We start from the raw sequence: 17,710 nt of genomic DNA, 5'->3' as shown, positions 1-17,710 counted from the left end.
CTTATCAGCCCAAGCCTGAATATATTCCAGGTCCTCTTGCATGTGGACCTGGACTGCTTCAGAATCTGAGGCGTCGAGAATAGTACTGAACTTTCTGCAATTATCAGTGAACATCCCCACTTCTGACCTTATGATGGAGGGAAATTCATTGATGAAGCATCTGAAGATGGTTGGGCCTCGGACATCAGCCCAAGTAACTCCTGCAGCAATGTACTGGGGCTGAGATGATTGGCCTCCAGAACCACAACCATGTTCCTTTGTGTTCGGTAGGACTCCATCTCGTGGAGCATTTCCCCCCTGATTCCCATTGCCTCCAGTTTTGCTTGAGCTCCTTGATACCATACTAAGTCTGCTGTTACCTTGCTGGCAAAGGCAGTTACTATCACTTCTTGAATTCAGCTCTATTTTCCATGTTTGGACCAAGTCTGTAATGAGGTTTGGAATTGAGTGCCCCTGGTGGATTCCAAACTGAGCATCCGTCAGTGATTTATTACTGAGTAAGTGCTGTTTGATAACACTGTCGATGATACCTTCCACAAATTTGCTGATGATTGAGAGTAGATTAATGTGGCAGTAATTGGCCAGATTGTATTTCTGCCGATTTTTGTGGACAGGACATAAATGGGCAATTTTCCCCATTGTCGGGTAGATGTCTATATTACAACTGTCCTGGAACAGCTTGTCTAAAGACACAGCTAGTTCTGGAGAACAGGTCTTCAGTATGACAGCTGGGATTTTTTCAGGGTCCATGGACTTTTCTGTATCCAGTGCCTTTACCAATCTCTTGGTATCACGTGGATTTAATCGAATTGTCCAAAGACTGGCATCTATGATGGTGAGGACCAATTCTCTCTTCAACCCAGGACTGAATTTGCTTCCACTTCACTCTCAGCATTGGAAATAGCTGAGGCCCCAGCAATGTTACTTGGGGCACTCCACTGGTAACAGCCTGCCAACTTGAAGATGCTCCATTTATCCCTACTCTTTGCTTTCTGTCCATTAAGTTCTATGTCCTCTATGCATGCTAATATATTAGCCCAATTCCATGAGCCTTTATCTAGTGCATTAATCTTCTGTGGTATCTAACTGAATGCTTTTTGGAAATCCAATTATACTATATTTCCTGGTTCCTCTTTATCTACCCTTCTAGTTACATCCTCAGAATTCTGTAATAAATTTGTCAAGCAAGATTACCATTTCGCAAAACCATGTTAACTTTGTTTGATCAGACTATGATTTTCTAAGTTCTTGTTCAGACTTCCTTAAACATCGATGAGAGCATTTTCCCGACCACTGATGTTCGGCTAACTGGCCTGCAGTTCACCATGTTAAATATATTAAACTGGGGCTCAAGTGGCACAGTTGGTTAGCGTGTGGTACTAATACAGCAGTGCTATTAGTGAGCAATGCCAAGACTGTGAGTTCGAACTTGACAGAGAGCACAAATTTTAGAGACAGGGAGCAATGTGAAGCAGCTGAGCAGTGAAGAGAGCTGTGATCAGTGAGTCTGAACTGACCAGAGTCATAGTCATTTGCAGCACAGAAGGAAACATTTCGATTCATGCTGGCTCTGCAGGGAGTTGTGCAATCAGACTCGAAAACAGGAATTTGAAAAAAAATTCTGGAAATATCCAACAGGTCTGGCAGCAACTGTGGAGAGGGAAGCAGCTTTAATGTTTAAGGTCTGTGAACTTTCCTCAGAACTGACAAAGGTTAGAAATGTCGCTGTTTTTAAGCAAATAAAGCGGAGGTGGGGCAAAAAAATAACTCAAGGCAAGGTGTCGATGCACGCAGCCCTGAAGCCTATTTTTTCTCAGTCGTCCTCTTGAAGTTATTGATCATTTCTGCTTCCACCACCTTTGTCGGCAGTGACTTCCATGTCATTACAACTTGCTATGTAAAAACAAGACTTCCTCATATTCCCCTGCATCTTCCCCCCCACCCCCACCACCCCACCCAACTTGCAATCTGTTTCCCTGACTTCTGGTAGGATTTGTTGATGGGAACAGTTTTTCCTTGTCTAATGTATCTAAGCCTGTCATAATCTGGTACACTTCTATTAAATCACCCCTCAATCTCCTTTGTTCGAAGGAGAACAAACCCAGCTCTTCCAACCTAACCGAGAAACTAAAATCCTCCATCCCCGGAACCATTCGGATAAATCTCCTCTGCACCCTCTCAAGGACCATCACATACTTCCTGAAATGCTGTGACCAGAACTAGACGCAGTACTCCAGTTGAGGCCTAAACAGAGCATTATAGAGGTTCAAGATAATTGTACTGAGTACTTCTATCTTTCAAGCCCAAGATTCCATGTGCTTTACTCACCATTCTCTCAATATGTCTTGCCACCTTCAAGGATCTATGCACCTGCAACCCCAGGTCTTCTGTTTCTGCACACTCTTTAGAACTATGCCATTACGTCTAAATTGCCTCTCCCGAACCCTTCTGGTAAATGCGTCACCTCACACTTGTCAGTAAAAACTTCCATCTGCCACCTTTCTGTCCATTCTGCTAGCCTATCTCTGTCCTGTTGCAGGCTGTTCATATCATGCTCACTGTTTGCTGCAGCTCCAGGTTTGGTGTCATCAGCAAATGTTGATATTCTACTCTGTTCTCCAAGATTGAAGTCATTTATATAAAGTAAATCAAAAACAGTGGTCCCAGCACTGACCCTTGGGGAACACCGCTGTCTACTCTCCTCCAGTTTGAAAAAAAAAACATTTCCTTTGACTGGCTGTTTTCAGTCCGTAAACAATTATTTTAGCAATTGGACACAGACCCACCCCCCCACCCCGCCCCGCACCCCCCCCCCCCCTTTCCATGAGCCGCAATTTTGTTAGCAAACCTTTAATGTGGGACCTTGTCAAATATTTTCTGAAAATCCGTATGAACAACATTCAACACATTCCCTTCATCAACCTTCCCTGCTACTTCATCAAAAAATTCATTTAAATTAGGCATGCATGATCTGTCTTTTACAAATCCATGCCGACTATCCTTAATTAACTTGAACCTCTCGACGTGTAAATTGATATTTTCCCTGACTATTAGTTCGAAAATCTTACCCACCACTGATGTTAAACTAACTGGCCTATAGTTGCTAGTACTCTCCTTATACATTTCTTCAATAAGGGTGTCACATTTTCCACTCTCCAATTCTCTGGCACCTTCTATCCTGACTCAAATTTCCAGAACTTGTGGAAAGACCGTTACCCATCTTGGACTGAGTCTGAGGAGAGGTTTCTCCAACAGAGGCTGATTTTGACGTTGAGCTGCAATTGAAATTTCCACTTCATCAGAGATGTCTCTCTGTATCTGCCTTAGATCTGACCTCGGACTTTCTCTTACACGAGTTTCTGGCATGATTTCTGTTTGAGTAACTATTGGTGCCCAACTCATAACCAAACTATCTGATTCATTCGACTCATTTGATTCTTTCCAACTTCCTTCTTTTTTGTGAACCTCTGAAGGTAAAATATGATCTATATCTATAAACCTAACCTTTCCACTACCAAACATCTTAACTAAATATGTGCGAGGACCACATCTTCTACCACTATCACTGGTCACCACTTCAACCACTTGTGATGATGATTCTGCAATCTATCCTTCTGGTTCAACTTCTGACTTCTTTCTCCCACTCTAGCTCTCTCATGACTCTCTTTCTGTCTTGATTGTTTCTCTTCTACTAACAGTGTTAAATGTGGCTTCAGCAATGAAAACCTCGTTCTAGGCTGCCAGCTAAGAAACAATTCAGCTGGCGTTATGCTGGTAGCAGTGTGAGGAGTGTTACGATAGATAAACAGAAAGTTCAGCAGTCTGTGATGCAATGATAACTGACTTTTGTTCAGATTGATATCCAACATTTGCTTGACAAGAGCATGCTTAATAATCTGCACTGTGCGCTCTGCTGCTCCTTTGGAAGCAGGATGATACAGTGGAACTCTAGTGTCTTTAATGCCATTTGTTCTCATGAATTGTACAAACTCTCCTGAACAAAACTGAGGTCTGTTTTCAGACACAATTTCCTCTGGGAACCCATAAGCAGAAAACAAACTACACAAAATATCTGGCGTTTTGCTAGTTGTTCCTCGATTCGTTGGAAACCCCTCAACCCACTTCGAATGTCTCTTTCTCAATGAACATCTGCTGTCCTTCGAATTCTGTAAAATCTATGTGCAGCCTCTGCCACACTCTAGCTGGTCATTTCCATGGCTGAAAAGGTACCGATGGCGGCTTCCTTTCTACTGCTTGACATGTTCCAGATGATTTCACTATGTTTCCAATGTCCTTCTCTAACTATGGCCACAACAGATATCTCCTCACTAGACTCTTCGTCAAACATATCCCTAAGTGATCTTCACGAAGATCACATCGCAACTGCAATATGTACTTTCCAGGGATTACAACTCTAGCTCCCCACAGGACATAAATTTGATCAACCGACAACTCATTCTTATGCATAAGAAATGGCCTGAATTCTAAATCCAGTACCTGTGTTTCCCACCCATTTGTGTTATATTTGTACACCTTTGCCAATACGGAGACCCTACGAGTTGTTCGACCAATGTCATCTGCTGTGACTGGAAACTCGTCTTCGTCCGAAGCCCACATCCCAGGAACGACTAAAGAAAACTGCTCTGTATGGAGAGGAATCACATGCTAGTTTAATCTCTTTGAGCACATCGTAATGCAGAAGCATTACACCCTCTGCAAGTTGACTTTTACACAATTTGAATGCCTTATCACACTCCTTTGTCCTATTCCACAGAAACCCCTTCCTCAAGAGTTCATTCAATGGATGCAACAATGTTGCCAGATCTGGTATGAATTTACTGCAGTAAATTATGAGGTTCAAAAAAGATCTGAGATTAGATGTGTTCTGAGGGTGTGACGCATTTCTAATTGCTTGAATCTTCCACTTGGTAACATTTAACCCGTTCTTGTCTACTTTCTGACCCAAGTGCATTACAGAATTTTGAAACATTTCACATTTGTGTTCCTTCATCCGAACTCCATGCTTTTCCAAGCGGCAGCCTGTGAAACTGAAATAGACCCATGTGTTTAATGATAGTCAAGAATGACTCAGACTCAGCGTCTGACTCAAGCTGCAGATAGGCATTTGTCAAATCTAAATTTGAAAAAGTCTGGCTTCCTGTCAACGTCGTGAACAGATGCTCCATGTTTGTCAAGTTATTGGGTGGATTACATTCCAGTATCTGTTGACAGTTACCTTATACTCAGCACATACTCTGACACTACCATCTGACTTTGGTACTACCACTATGGGAATAGCCCAATTACTCTGCTCTACCTTAGAGATAATGTTCTCAGTCTCAAGTCATTTCAGTTCTTGCTCCACCTTCTGTCTTAGAGCATAGGGTACTGGATGTGGCTGACAATACACTGGCCTTGCAATCTCCTGAGCTTGTATGTTAGCTTTGTACCCTTGAATTGATTTGCAGATTTCACTGAACACCTTCGGATAGTTCATGTTGAGATATGAATTTCAGCTCAATACGAGAAAGCTCGCTCATATTTAACTTAAATGCTGCAAACCAGTTTCTTCCAAACAAGGCTGGTTTTTCACCTTTCACAACAATGATGGGCAATTGTGCACATTGCTCATTGTATGTGATGCCAACCAATACACTTCCAATTTGGGGAATATTCTCTCCTCCATAACTGCGTAACTCTACTCATCATTTTTCCAGGGGATGTTGACTCAACTTTTCACAATACGGCGGCACTGAAATTATGCTAACTGATGCACCTGTGTTGACCTCCATGTTTTATTTAGCCAGAATTCATTGTGCATACCTAATTGCCCTTGAGAAGGTGGTGGTGGTGGTGAGCTTCCTTCTTGAACTGCTGCAGTCCTTGGGATGTCGGTACACCAACAGTGTTGTTGGAAGGGAGTTCCAGGATTTTGACCCAGTGACAATGAAGCAATGGTGACATAGTTCCAAGTCAGGGTGGTGTGTGGCTTGGAAGGAAACTTGCAGGCGGTGATGTCTCCATGCATCTGCTGTCCTTGTCTTTCTAGGTGGTAGAGGTCGCGGGTTTGGAAGGTGCTGTCGAAGGAGCCTTAGTGAGTTGCTGCAGTTTACTGGAGTTTCTTCCAACGATACTTGGACCACGATGCTCTGTGAAGTTTCATTGGACATCCTTGTGCTTCTGATCACATGGATCTCAAATGAAGCCTCATCAACCTGCTGCTGTTTGACAACCGAATGCAGTAAATGATGTTTCCTCCTGCCTGTGTTTTCACCGGTGACCTTCTTGCGACATGCCTTGGCAAGATAACACTTCTTCTTGCAGCTATAGCACTCTGCCTTCACAACAGGAGAATTCTGGGCTCAATGTTGGCCTCAGCACCGGTCACAGGATTTTATTTAACCACTGCTACTCCCCTGATGGCCTCCTCCCGTTTTCTAACCAGCAACACCCACATGACCACCACCAGTTGCCATCATTGGGGCCTTCTGCTTACTCATCTGCAGCTTATTTACTTCAGCAGATGACTGACAGTTGTTAACTCTCACTTCTCTCGAGTCAAATTCAGCCATGTCCATGGACAGTGCTGTTTGAAAAGCTATGTCAAAACTCACCTTTGGCAATGTTATCAACTTACTGTGAATGTGCTCACCCTCTAATCTGCAACCAAATCTGTCACACAACACACGCTCTTGAAATTCTCCAAAATTACAGTGAAGTGACAGCTTTTGGAAGGCCACAATAAACTCCCCAATGTCCTCATTGGGCAGCTGATTCCTTGTTCCAAACTGATAGATTTCGGCAATTTTCAATGATTTAGGATTGTAATGCTGCTCAAGCTTAATCAAAATGTCCTTCAGCGGCGTGTCCTTTGGTTTTGCTGGGGTGAGAAAAGTATTGAGTATGTCATACATTCCGGGCCTGCTTCAGTCAAAAATATCCCTCTGTCTTTTCCCAAACTGCCTGGTTGACAGCAACATTATCAGGATCTTCGAGGGTATTGTTAACAGTGAAAAAATCTCCATCCACTCCACGTACACACGGAAAGATTCTCAGTCATGGTCATACTCCCTCAGTCACCCAATAATTCCCTTAGACACAGCCATCTTGGAAGGTCAGTCCAATAATTTAATTGCAACCCGACCACAGAATATAATTTGTCAGCATTAATTCGAGCTTCCAATGGCGGGACAGATACCCGGCATTTCCAGCGATCGTGAATCTGCCCTCTTCCTTCTCCAGGAGAACAGCGCGCAGGTGCAGTACTGGCTTGTATTTCGAGCATGCGCAGTGTCGGAGTTCTCCGGGAGATGCATTTGCAGCGGGTCAAAGTTGGCGGTCGGGTGGGTAGGCTTCATAAACACCTGGTGTAGGCCTGAGCCCCAAATAAGAAACTCCAGTTCCAGCATTTGCGTCTCCGGGGTTATCCCTGGGTTGCCCAGGTTAACGGCTGCCACCTCTGGAAAGGAAGCCGGGAGGGTTTAGGCGCCGCCATCTTGAGCGGAGAGCAGTGCGCATGTGTTGCCATCTTATTGCCGGCACTGAGAGTGGGCGGGGCTTCAGGGTCCCAGTGAGCAGGAGGGAAAATCATTGATTCAGTTATTTGTTTCTCACTCAGCAAACAGGGGCTGGAGTAGTGAACCGAGCCAGAGTAGAGGGAGGGAGAAAACTGTCAGCAGAGGAAAGAAATCGTGCAGATGATGCCATGGGTTTGGATGCCCAGGGAGAAGGGAGAGCTGTGAGACGGGGATTTACAGCTTTGGGGAACAAAAGAGGAAAAATGTTGCATTGAAGCTAGAATTGTCTGCTCTGAATTTCTATCCTGCACTTAGAATGATGACCTTTATAATCTCCTTTATAACAGGGTATTCGAAGAGAAGGATTAGCAGACGGGAAAACTTAAACCAAGCATCATATCAAGATCTGAAAGAATCATTCGATTCATCAGCACCTGAATATCATCGGACTTTGAATGTGGAACAAGAAATGTTTGTTCTGTCTGTGGGAAAAGATTTCAAACATCAGTGTGACTGGAAAAACTGCAAGGCACCCACACCCGAGTGAGAGTGTTCCAGTGCACTGACTGTGACTGAGCTTTAACCAGTTACACAGGCTGAAAAGACATTACACCATTCACAGAGGAGAGAAAACATACACGTGTTCTGTGTGTAGATGAGGCTTCAACTGATCATCCAACTTGGAGAGACACAAAGACACCTGCACCATGGAGAAACGGTGAGAATGTGGGACTGTAGGAAGGGATTCAATTAACCATCTGAACTCGAGACTCATCGACGCAGTCACACTGGGGAGAAGCCGTTCACCTGTTGCATGTGTGGGAAGGGATTCACTCACTCATCTAAACTCACTGAACACCAGCGGTTTCACACTGGGGAGAGACAGTTCACCTGCAATGAGTGTGGGAAAAGATTCACTTGTTAACCAACCACAATTCACACCAACTTCTTCACACTGATAAAAGACCTTTTAAATGTTCTGACTGTGAGAAAAGCTTGAAAAACAAAAATCACCTGCTGACACACCAGAGAGTTCACATTGAGGGAAGACCGTTCATCTGCTCTGAGTGTGGGAGGGGATTCGCTCAGTCAATCAACCTGCTGAGACACCAGCGAGTTCACACTGGGGAGAGACCGTTCACCTGCTCCATGAGTGGTTGGGGATTCACTCAGTCAATCAATCTGCCGAGACCGAGCGTGTTCACATGAGGGAGAGACCGTTCACTTGCTCTGAATGGTGGAGGGGATTCGCTCAGTCAATCAATCTGCTGAGACTGAGCGAGTTCACACGAGGGAGAGGCCGTTCACTTGCTCTGAGTGGTGGAGGGGATTCACTCAATCAACCTGCTGCGACAGCAGCGAGTTCACAAGTGACTGCAGAGTTTGGATTCTGCTGTTTTTGCTGTTGTTAATCACATCCAGGACTGAACCATTTTCATTCTGATAGTTGGGGTTTGTTTCTGCTGATGTTGATTATCCCAGTAACTGGGCTGAAGTTTAATATTTGGATATATCTTCAAGAAATATTAATTTCTTCAAGATAAGTGGAGACTAATTGATGAGGCAGGATCTAACTGAAATGTGCAGCGGGTTTGAGGGGCTGAATGGCCTGCTCCAGTTCTATATGTACTTTCTCCCTAGACTTCCCCCACTCTCTAACTCTGCTCACGTGCTTGTTTCCAGTTGCAGTGCCTTCTCCCCAGTTCTCCCATGACTTTCCATTCATCAGATGTGTTTCAGTCCAAGTCTATTCAGGACATAGAAACAGGAATCAGCCTTTTAGCCTCTCGAATCTGTTCTGCTATTCAATGAGATCATGGCTGATCTCTGACTTTACTTCATTATTCCCAAATATTATTTTAATACTGGCTTCCCCAGTCTGTTACAATGGGATTTAAAAATGCCTTTCATTTACACTGTACCTTTAAAGTAGGAAAGTGTCTGAAGGTGCATCTCAGAACATAAATGGAAAAATCAGACAAAAATTGACACTGAGCCAAAGAAGGGTAATTAGAATGACTGACTAAAAGCTTGGTCAAAATCATAGGTTTTTAGTAGGGTCTTAAAGGAGGAGAGATGTGGACTGGCAGAAAGGTGTAAGGAGGAAATTCCAGAGCTTCGGGCCGGTGACTGAAGGCACAGGCAATGGGACAGAAAGACAGTGAGGAATGTGTAAGAGGTCAGAGTTGGAGAAATGCAGAGTTTTCTGAGGGTTGTTCGGCTGGAGGAGATTACAGATACAGGGAGGGGTGAGGCCTTGAAGAGATTTGAACATGAGATGAGAATTTTAAAATGGGGACATTAGAGGACCTGGAGCCATTGTAGATCAGTGAGCTAAGTAATGATGGATGAGTGGAAATTTGTGATGCTTGGAGTAAACAGCAGCAGAGTTTGAATGATCTGCAGTTTACGCAGGGTGGGGTGGGGGTCAATCAGAAGAGCATTAGAATGGACAAGCAGGCTGACAACACAAACACTGGAGGGGTCAAGAGAGGTGGTGGTGATGTAGAGATGAGTGACATCAGCACACGTGTAGAACCTGATCTCATGTCATTGGATGATGTCAGTGATGGGCAGCTGATAGATGGGGGATAGAGGCGGCCATCGATAGATCCTTGGGAATCTCCAAAGGTAATGGGGTGAGAAGAGAAACTATTGCAAGAGATTCTTTGGCTATGATTGGATAGATCTGAATGGAGCCAAGGGAGGTCAGTCCCACTCCGTTGGACAGTGGAGGAGAGGTATTGCAGGATGGTGTGGTCGACTGGGAGGTAAAGAAGTCTGAGGCGGAATGGTGCCCCACAGGCACAGAGAATGTCCTTTGCGGCATGGATTCGAGCTGTTTCAGTGCTGTGTGGTGGAAACCTGATTGGAAAGGTTCAAACATGGAGTTCTGGGAAAGGTGGACACGGATTGGAGGCATAGAGACATTCAGTGACTTTGGAAAGGAATGAGAGGGTGAAGATGAGGTGGTAGTTTACAAGGACAGAGAGGTTGAGGGTGGGGGTTTTGAGGAGGTGGGTGATAATGACAGTTTTAAAAGGGAGCAGGAAGTACCTGAGGAAAGGAAACTGTTTACAATGTCAGTTAGCACGAGGGCCAGGAAGGGAAGTTGTTTGATTAGTTTAGTGGTTACATTACAGGGACAACCATTAAAAGCACGGTTCACTGGCCCATATAGATTGATCAAAAGATTGGATCAGGTAGATTACTTTATTAACACCCCTGATCACCGGGAGAACTGGTTGTGTCACATTAATATGCTCAAACTATATTACTACAGGGAGGAGGATAAGCCAATACAGGTATTTCAGTTAAACAGGACTGTTGACAAGGAAACGGATTGTGAGGATGAGGCAAACGTAGGCCTCGTAAATTCTCAGATTTAACCACCAACTATCCTATTAGTGAATACAGAATGGGTAGGAAAGTTAGACAAAATGCTTTTGCACTTAGAGGAAAAACGGCGTGAAGACTGAACAGTTTTTTTTTCACAAAGTTTCAAAAAGCTTGTCGGGATAAGCCAGGATGTACATATGATGTGGGGGTAGGGGGAAACATTCCTTTAAAACAACATCCCTGTCGTTTAGGTCCAGATAGACCAGCCCAAGTGGAAGCAGAGACCAATGCAATCCAGTACAGCTGGAATTCGCAGGTGGTCTTGATGCCTAAAGCTGGTGGGATGGCACAAACTTGTCTAGACTAAAGAAAGGTCACGGTGGTAAAGAAGGCAGACTCCTGCCCAAATTCTCGTTTAAAGGACTGCATGGACAGAGTGGGCAACATCATATGTCTTAAAGAGACAGATGTGTTGGAGGGATACTGTCAAATTCCTTTGACACCCCAAGGTAAAATAAGATCAGCTTCTGTTACCCAGACTGGGTTTTCCAGTGTCACGTGATGCCACATAGGTAAAGGGGTACTCGATAAACTTCTCAAAGAATAGTGAACACAGTAGTGGTCAGTGCTCCGAGCTCTGCAGTTCACCTGGCTGAGGTGATGAACAATAGGGACACTTGGAAGGAAAGCACGAAACAGCTGGAAGACTATGCTTGGAAATTTGAAATGGGTTACTTGGGACAATCTTTGAAAAATTTTAAACTGAAAATGTTCTGGTGGAACTTGTTGCTGTAGTCCCAATATTCTTGAAAAGTGTATATCTGTAAATGCGGGCGAAAATGTGTTATTGTTTGTTTTTTCAATTTCATTTTTTGCATTGTAATGAAACGCATTTTCAGAATGGTATTTTATTCCGCCAGGGATGGAGATGTTATGATCCTACTTTATTTTTTGAGGGTGGGGGAGGGGAGGATGTGGGTGGGGGGGATGTGTGCGGTATGTCTTCAAGGCAGCAAATGATCAGTACTGCTTTAAGAACAAGCAAGCCTCAGGAGTTAGAGAAGGTGCATTCTGGTTGCTGTTGGATACAGCCATGCGGAGAGGGAGAACAAGCCAGCCTCAGACGTTACCAAGGAAAGTGTATCTTGTTTGCCCCAGATACAGCCATTATGCAATGCTGCAATTTATTACAAGGGGAATGGAATATACAAAATGTTTTGCTACAGTTGTACAGGGCATTGGTGGAACCAAATCTTGAGTATTCTGTAAAGTTTTGGTCTCCTTACTTAAAGGATATAGTTGCATTGGAAACAGTTCAGAGAAGGTTCATTCGACTGATTCCTGGGAGAAAGGGTTATCTTTTGAGGAAAGGGTGAACAGTTTGGGTCGGTATTCATTGGAGTTTAGAAGGATGAGAGTTGATCTCATTGAAACATATAAGATCCTGAGGGGACTTGACAGGGTGGATGTTGAAAGGATGTTTCCCTTTCTGGGGAAGGCTAAAACTGGGGGACAGTTTAAAATTAAAGGCTCTCCCATTTAAGACAGAGTGACAGAGAAATGTATTTCTCTCAGAGAGTCTGTGGAACTCTCTTCCCCGGCAGCAGTGGAGGAAGGGTCATTGAATGTTTCGACGGCAGAGGTAGACAGAGTCTTTACAAACAAGGGAGTCAAAGGATATCGGGGGGCGGCAGGAAAATGGAGCTGAATCCACAAACAGATCAGTCATGATCTTGTAGAATGGCGCAGCAGGCTGGAGGGTCTGAATAGCCAACTCCAGCTCTTAGATCATGTGTTCATATCTTCGTACATAGGTCAGACTGAGAACAAGGTAGAGAATTAAAATGGGAAAAAACAGGAAGCGCAGGGCCATGCTTGCGGACTGAAGGGAGTTGTTCCACAAAGCAGTCACGCAGTCTGTATTGAGCCTCTCAGTGTCGAGGAGACCACAATTATCTACCACTGTGTAGTGTGAGGGCACCTGGTGATAAAACTGTCTCCACTCAAGAAAGTTCTCAAAGAGAACATGCCCTCTTCTAATTTTTTCTGTGGTATTTTAAGATGAAACTATACCACATAACATTTTGATGTCTTAAAAATATACAATCACCCCATCACAGAATATAACCCCAGTTTCTCACATGGTAGACAGGGGCACGCAACATGATACTAACAGGAATTAATAGGTTCACCACTTGTGCATTACCTACAGCAGCATCAGACCAGGAATCAGACACTGTTATCAGACCTGGACTCATCCAATTGCCACAGGAGGAGGATTTTTATTCCAGTGTTTGAGCTGGTTGAGTGGCACAGCAGCTCGAAGGGCCAAATGGCCTCCTCCAGTTCCTATTTCTTGTGATAATTAAACCTCAGTCTGGTTCCTCTCAAGCTGCTGAGTGAATGAATTAAATCTTTCTTGACAAATAACCAAGAAACCAGACTACAATTCATGCCCAAAACATCATTTATTGGTTACAAATCACAATTTGAGTTAAATCTGAGTAGACACATTATGGACATGCATAAAATGTACCATCTACAAGATGCACTGCAGCAACACACCAAGGCTCCTTAGACAGCACCTTCCAAACCCACAACATCGACCATCCAGAAGGACAAAGGCAGCAAATGCATGGGAACACCACCATCTGCAAGTTCCCCTCCGAGTCACACACCATCCTGACTTTTTTTTTAGAATAGAATATTACAGCGCAGTACAGGCCCTTCGGCCCTCGATGTTGCGCCGATCATCTGACCTACACTATTCCATTTACATCCATATGTCTATCCAATGACCACTTAAATGCCCTTAAAGTTGGCGAGTCTACTACTGTTGCAGGCAGGGCGTTCCACGCCCCTACTACTCTCTGCGTAAAGAAACTACCTCTGACATCTGTCCTATATCTTTCACCCCTCAACTTAAAGCTATGTCCCCTCGTGTTTGCCATCCTCATCCGAGGAAAAAGACTCTCACTATCCACCCTATCTAACCCTCTGATTATCTTGTATGTCTCTATTCAGTCACCTCTCCTCCTCCTTCTCTCTAACGAAAACAACCCCAAGTCCCTCAGCCTTTCCTCGTAAGACCTTCCTTCCATACCAGGCAACATCCTAGTAAATCTCCTCTGCACCCTTTCCAAAGCTTCGACATCCTTCCTATAATGCGGTGACCAGAACTGCACGCAATACTCCAGGTGCGGCCTCACCAGAGTTTTGTACAGCTGCATCATGACCCCGTGGCTCTGAAACTCGATCCCCCTACTAATAAAGGCTAACACACCATATGCCTTCTTAACAGCCCTATTAACCTGGGTAGCAACTTTCAGGGATTTATGTACCTGGATACCAAGATCTCTCTGCTCATCTACACTACCAAGAATCTTCCCATTAGCCCAGTACTCTGCATTGCTGTTACTCCTTCCAAAGTGAATCACCTCACACTTCTCCGCATTAAACTCCATTTGCCATCTCTCAGCCCAGCTCTGCAGCCTATCTATGTCCCTCTGTACCCTACAACACCCTTCGACACTATCCACAACTCCACCGACCTTCGTGTCATCCGCAAATTTACTAACCCACCCTTCTACACCCTCATCCAGGTCGTTTATAAAAATGACAAACAGCAGTGGCCCCAAAACAGAACCTTGCGGTACACCACTAGTAACTAAACTCCAGGATGAACATTTGCCATCAACCACCACCCTCTGTCTTCTTTCAGCTAGCCAATTTCTGATCCAAAGCTCTAAATCACCTTCAACCCCATACTTCCGTATTTTCTGCAATAGCCTACCATGGGGAACCTTATCAAACGCCTTACTGAAATCCATATACACCACATCCACGGCTTTACCCTCATCCACCTGTTTGGTCACCTTCTCGAAAAACTCAATAAGGTTTGTGAGGCACGACCTACCTTTCACAAAACCGTGTTGACTATCGCAAATTAACTTATTCTTTTCAAGATGATTATAAATCCTGTCTCTTATAACCTTTTCCAACATTTTACCCACAACCGAAGTAAGGCTCACAGGTCTATAATTACCAGGGCTGTCTCTACTCCCCTTCTTGAACAAGGGGACAACATTTGCTATCCTCCAGTCCTCCGGCACTACTCCTGTCGACAATGACGACTTAAAGATCAACAACAACGGCTCTGCAATCTCCTCCCTGGCTTCCCAGAGAATCCTAGGATAAATCCCATCTGGCCCAGGGGACTTATCTATTTTCACTCTTTCCAAAATTGCTAACACCTCCTCCTTGTGAACCTCAATCCCATCTAGCCTAGTAGTCTGTATCTCAGTATTCTCCTCGACAACATTTTCTTTCTCTTCTGTAAATACTGACGAAAAATATTCATTTAACGCTTCCCCTATCTCCTCTGATTCCGCACACAACTTTCCACTACTATCCTTGATTGGCCCTGTTCTAACTCTTATCATTCGTTTATTCCTGATATACCTATAGAAAGCCTTAGGGTTTTCTTTGATCCTATCCGCCAATGACTTCTCGTGTCCTCTCCTTGCTCTTCTTAGCCCTCCCTTTAGATCCTTCCTGGCTAGCTTGTAACTCTCAAGCGCCCTAACTGAGCCTTCACGTCTCATCCTAACATAAGCCGCCCTCTTCCTCTTGACAAGCGCTTCAACTTCTTGAGTAAACCACGGCTCCCTCGCTCGACAACTTCCGCCCTGCCTGACAGGTACATACTTATCAAGGACACGCATTAGCTGCTCCTTGAATAAGCTCCACATTTCGTTTGTGCCCATCCCCTGCAGTTTCCTTCCCCATCCTACACATCCTAAATCTTGCCTAATGGAACTTGGAACTATATCGCCATTCCTTCACTGTCGCTGGGTCAAAATCCTGGAACTTCCTTCCTAACAGCACTGTGGGTGTAACCTACCTCACATGGACTGCAGTGGTTCAAGAAGGCAGCTAACCACCACCTTCTTAAGGGCAATTAGGTATGGGCAATAAATGCTGGCCTAGCCAGCGACGCCCAAACTCCAAAAATTAATTTAAAAAACACTTATAAATGCAATCAGATTTATCCAGCAGTTGAGCAACAATAGGGAGAGTATTTCACAAAAACAAGTAACAAATGCAAGGGTGAGTGGCCAAAGATCAAAAGGTCTGAAAATTAGTGGCTGAAGACAAAAAGTCAGAATTTTTTTCTGACAAGGAATCATGTAATTATAGCACTTTTAATGAAGCAAACTAGTTGTGTCATGGTAATTTTGTACAATTTTGCATATGTAATGAATAAAATTGTACTGTACTCAGAATACGATTTCATGAGACTTACCTGACAGCTGATAATTGGTTTTACAGAGCTTCATGTTCTCAATGTCCTGCTTCTGCCTAGTTATAGATTTTTCATGTAAAAGGTGTTCTGTGAAGATGTGTCAACTTCACTGGAAAGCAACATTTAGAAGCATACTAGATTGCACATTCTGGCACCTTGGTAAGTGATGTGCAAAAATGAGTAGGTATATAAATTAATAAAAACCAAACATTTAACAGACGTTGACAATCCAGAAACTTGACGATAAGTGGGGTCATTTTTCTTACTTTGTGCTGCGTTGATCACCTGAATGAAGCAGATAGCAAAACCAGGTGCACGACAGCTTTTCCAGATAATCTTAAACAATGTCAAACCACACATTGAAAAAAGATGGCCAGAGTTATACTCCTTGCTTTGCATCACTAAGGTGCAAAAACAGGCTTCACAGTGACTCAAGGTTTCCAGTGTGACTGGGGCAGTAGACAGTGAAAGTGGAGATGAACAATGAATGGAATTCAGCCATACACCTGAGCAAACCGATAAGTGGAAATTCCAGATCACTTCAGTTGCTGCAATGCACTGGACATATGAAGTTGATACAACTCATGCTCACTGCAGGATATTCACATTCAGTAACCAGTTTGTGCAGGGTTTTCAGAAATTACTTTGTATGTGCACGAGTTGCCAGGTACTGATCCTGCACCATTAATTTTAAGCCATGTCAAATGAGCTGTGTCAGTTCTCCGGTGGTCTCTGCTAAGATATCCCATGAAGGCAAAAACAAACATTGGGAATTGGTCTGTGTATAAACACACCTCCTTTTTGGAAATTTACAGAACACTAACACACAGAAGTTGTGGAGGAGTGTGCAGATCCACCCACTTACTATCCTGCTTCAAGTTCCTTTCCACCGACGATAAACAATAAACACAACTTAAAAACAGGTAAAAAGACCACCGAGCAGTTTTGTATTTGGTCAACTTTAAAAAAAGAACATCAGAACTGATTGCTTTAATTTTTGTCAAAGCCGGTCACGGCCGGAAAGGGAGAACCTATTGGTGGATTTCCAAAATCCCAATGTTGGAAATCTGCTGTTTCATGGACATTTCTCAGGCCTGAGTTACTTGTGAACTCGCTGGTGTGTCAGCAGGTTGGATGAAGTAGTGAATCTCTTCCACTCTGAGCAGGTGAACGGCCTCTCCCCAGTGTGAACTCGCTGGTGTGTCAGCTGGTTGGATGACTGAGTGAATCCCTTCCTACGCTCAGAGCAGGAGAATGCCCTCTCTCGAGTGAGAGCTCGTTGGTGTGTCAGAAGATGGAATGAAGTAGTGAATCCCCTACTGTGTTCTGAACAGGTGAATGGCCTCTCCCCATTGTGAACTCGCTGGTGTCTGAGCAGGTGGGATGAAGTAATGAATCCTTTCCCACACACAGAGCAGATGAACGGTCTCTCTGCAGTGTGACTGCGCTGGTGGACAGTGAGTTCAGATGATTGCTTGAACCCAGCCCTGCAATAAGAACACCTGAACGGTCTCTCCTCAGTGTGAACACGTTGATGGGACATCAGATT

At 44.1% G+C, this 17,710-nt stretch overlaps 1 protein-coding gene across 1 annotated transcript; it reads left to right on the top strand.

The window, feature by feature from the left end:
• Positions 1–7,283: 7,283 nt before the first annotated feature.
• Positions 7,284–8,726, top strand: LOC137362233 (zinc finger protein 22-like). The gene is made up of 4 exons (XM_068026670.1): positions 7,284–7,347; positions 7,865–7,988; positions 8,301–8,417; positions 8,513–8,726. Exons 1-4 carry the CDS (start codon positions 7,284–7,286, stop codon positions 8,724–8,726), a joined length of 519 nt encoding a protein of 172 aa, XP_067882771.1.
• The last annotated feature ends 8,984 nt before the right edge of the window (positions 8,727–17,710 follow it).

Source organism: Heterodontus francisci, unplaced genomic scaffold (genome assembly GCF_036365525.1).
Source record: "Heterodontus francisci isolate sHetFra1 unplaced genomic scaffold, sHetFra1.hap1 HAP1_SCAFFOLD_526, whole genome shotgun sequence".
Classification (NCBI taxonomy): Eukaryota; Metazoa; Chordata; class Chondrichthyes; order Heterodontiformes; family Heterodontidae; genus Heterodontus; species Heterodontus francisci.
This window is presented reverse-complemented; position numbering and strand designations above follow the sequence as displayed.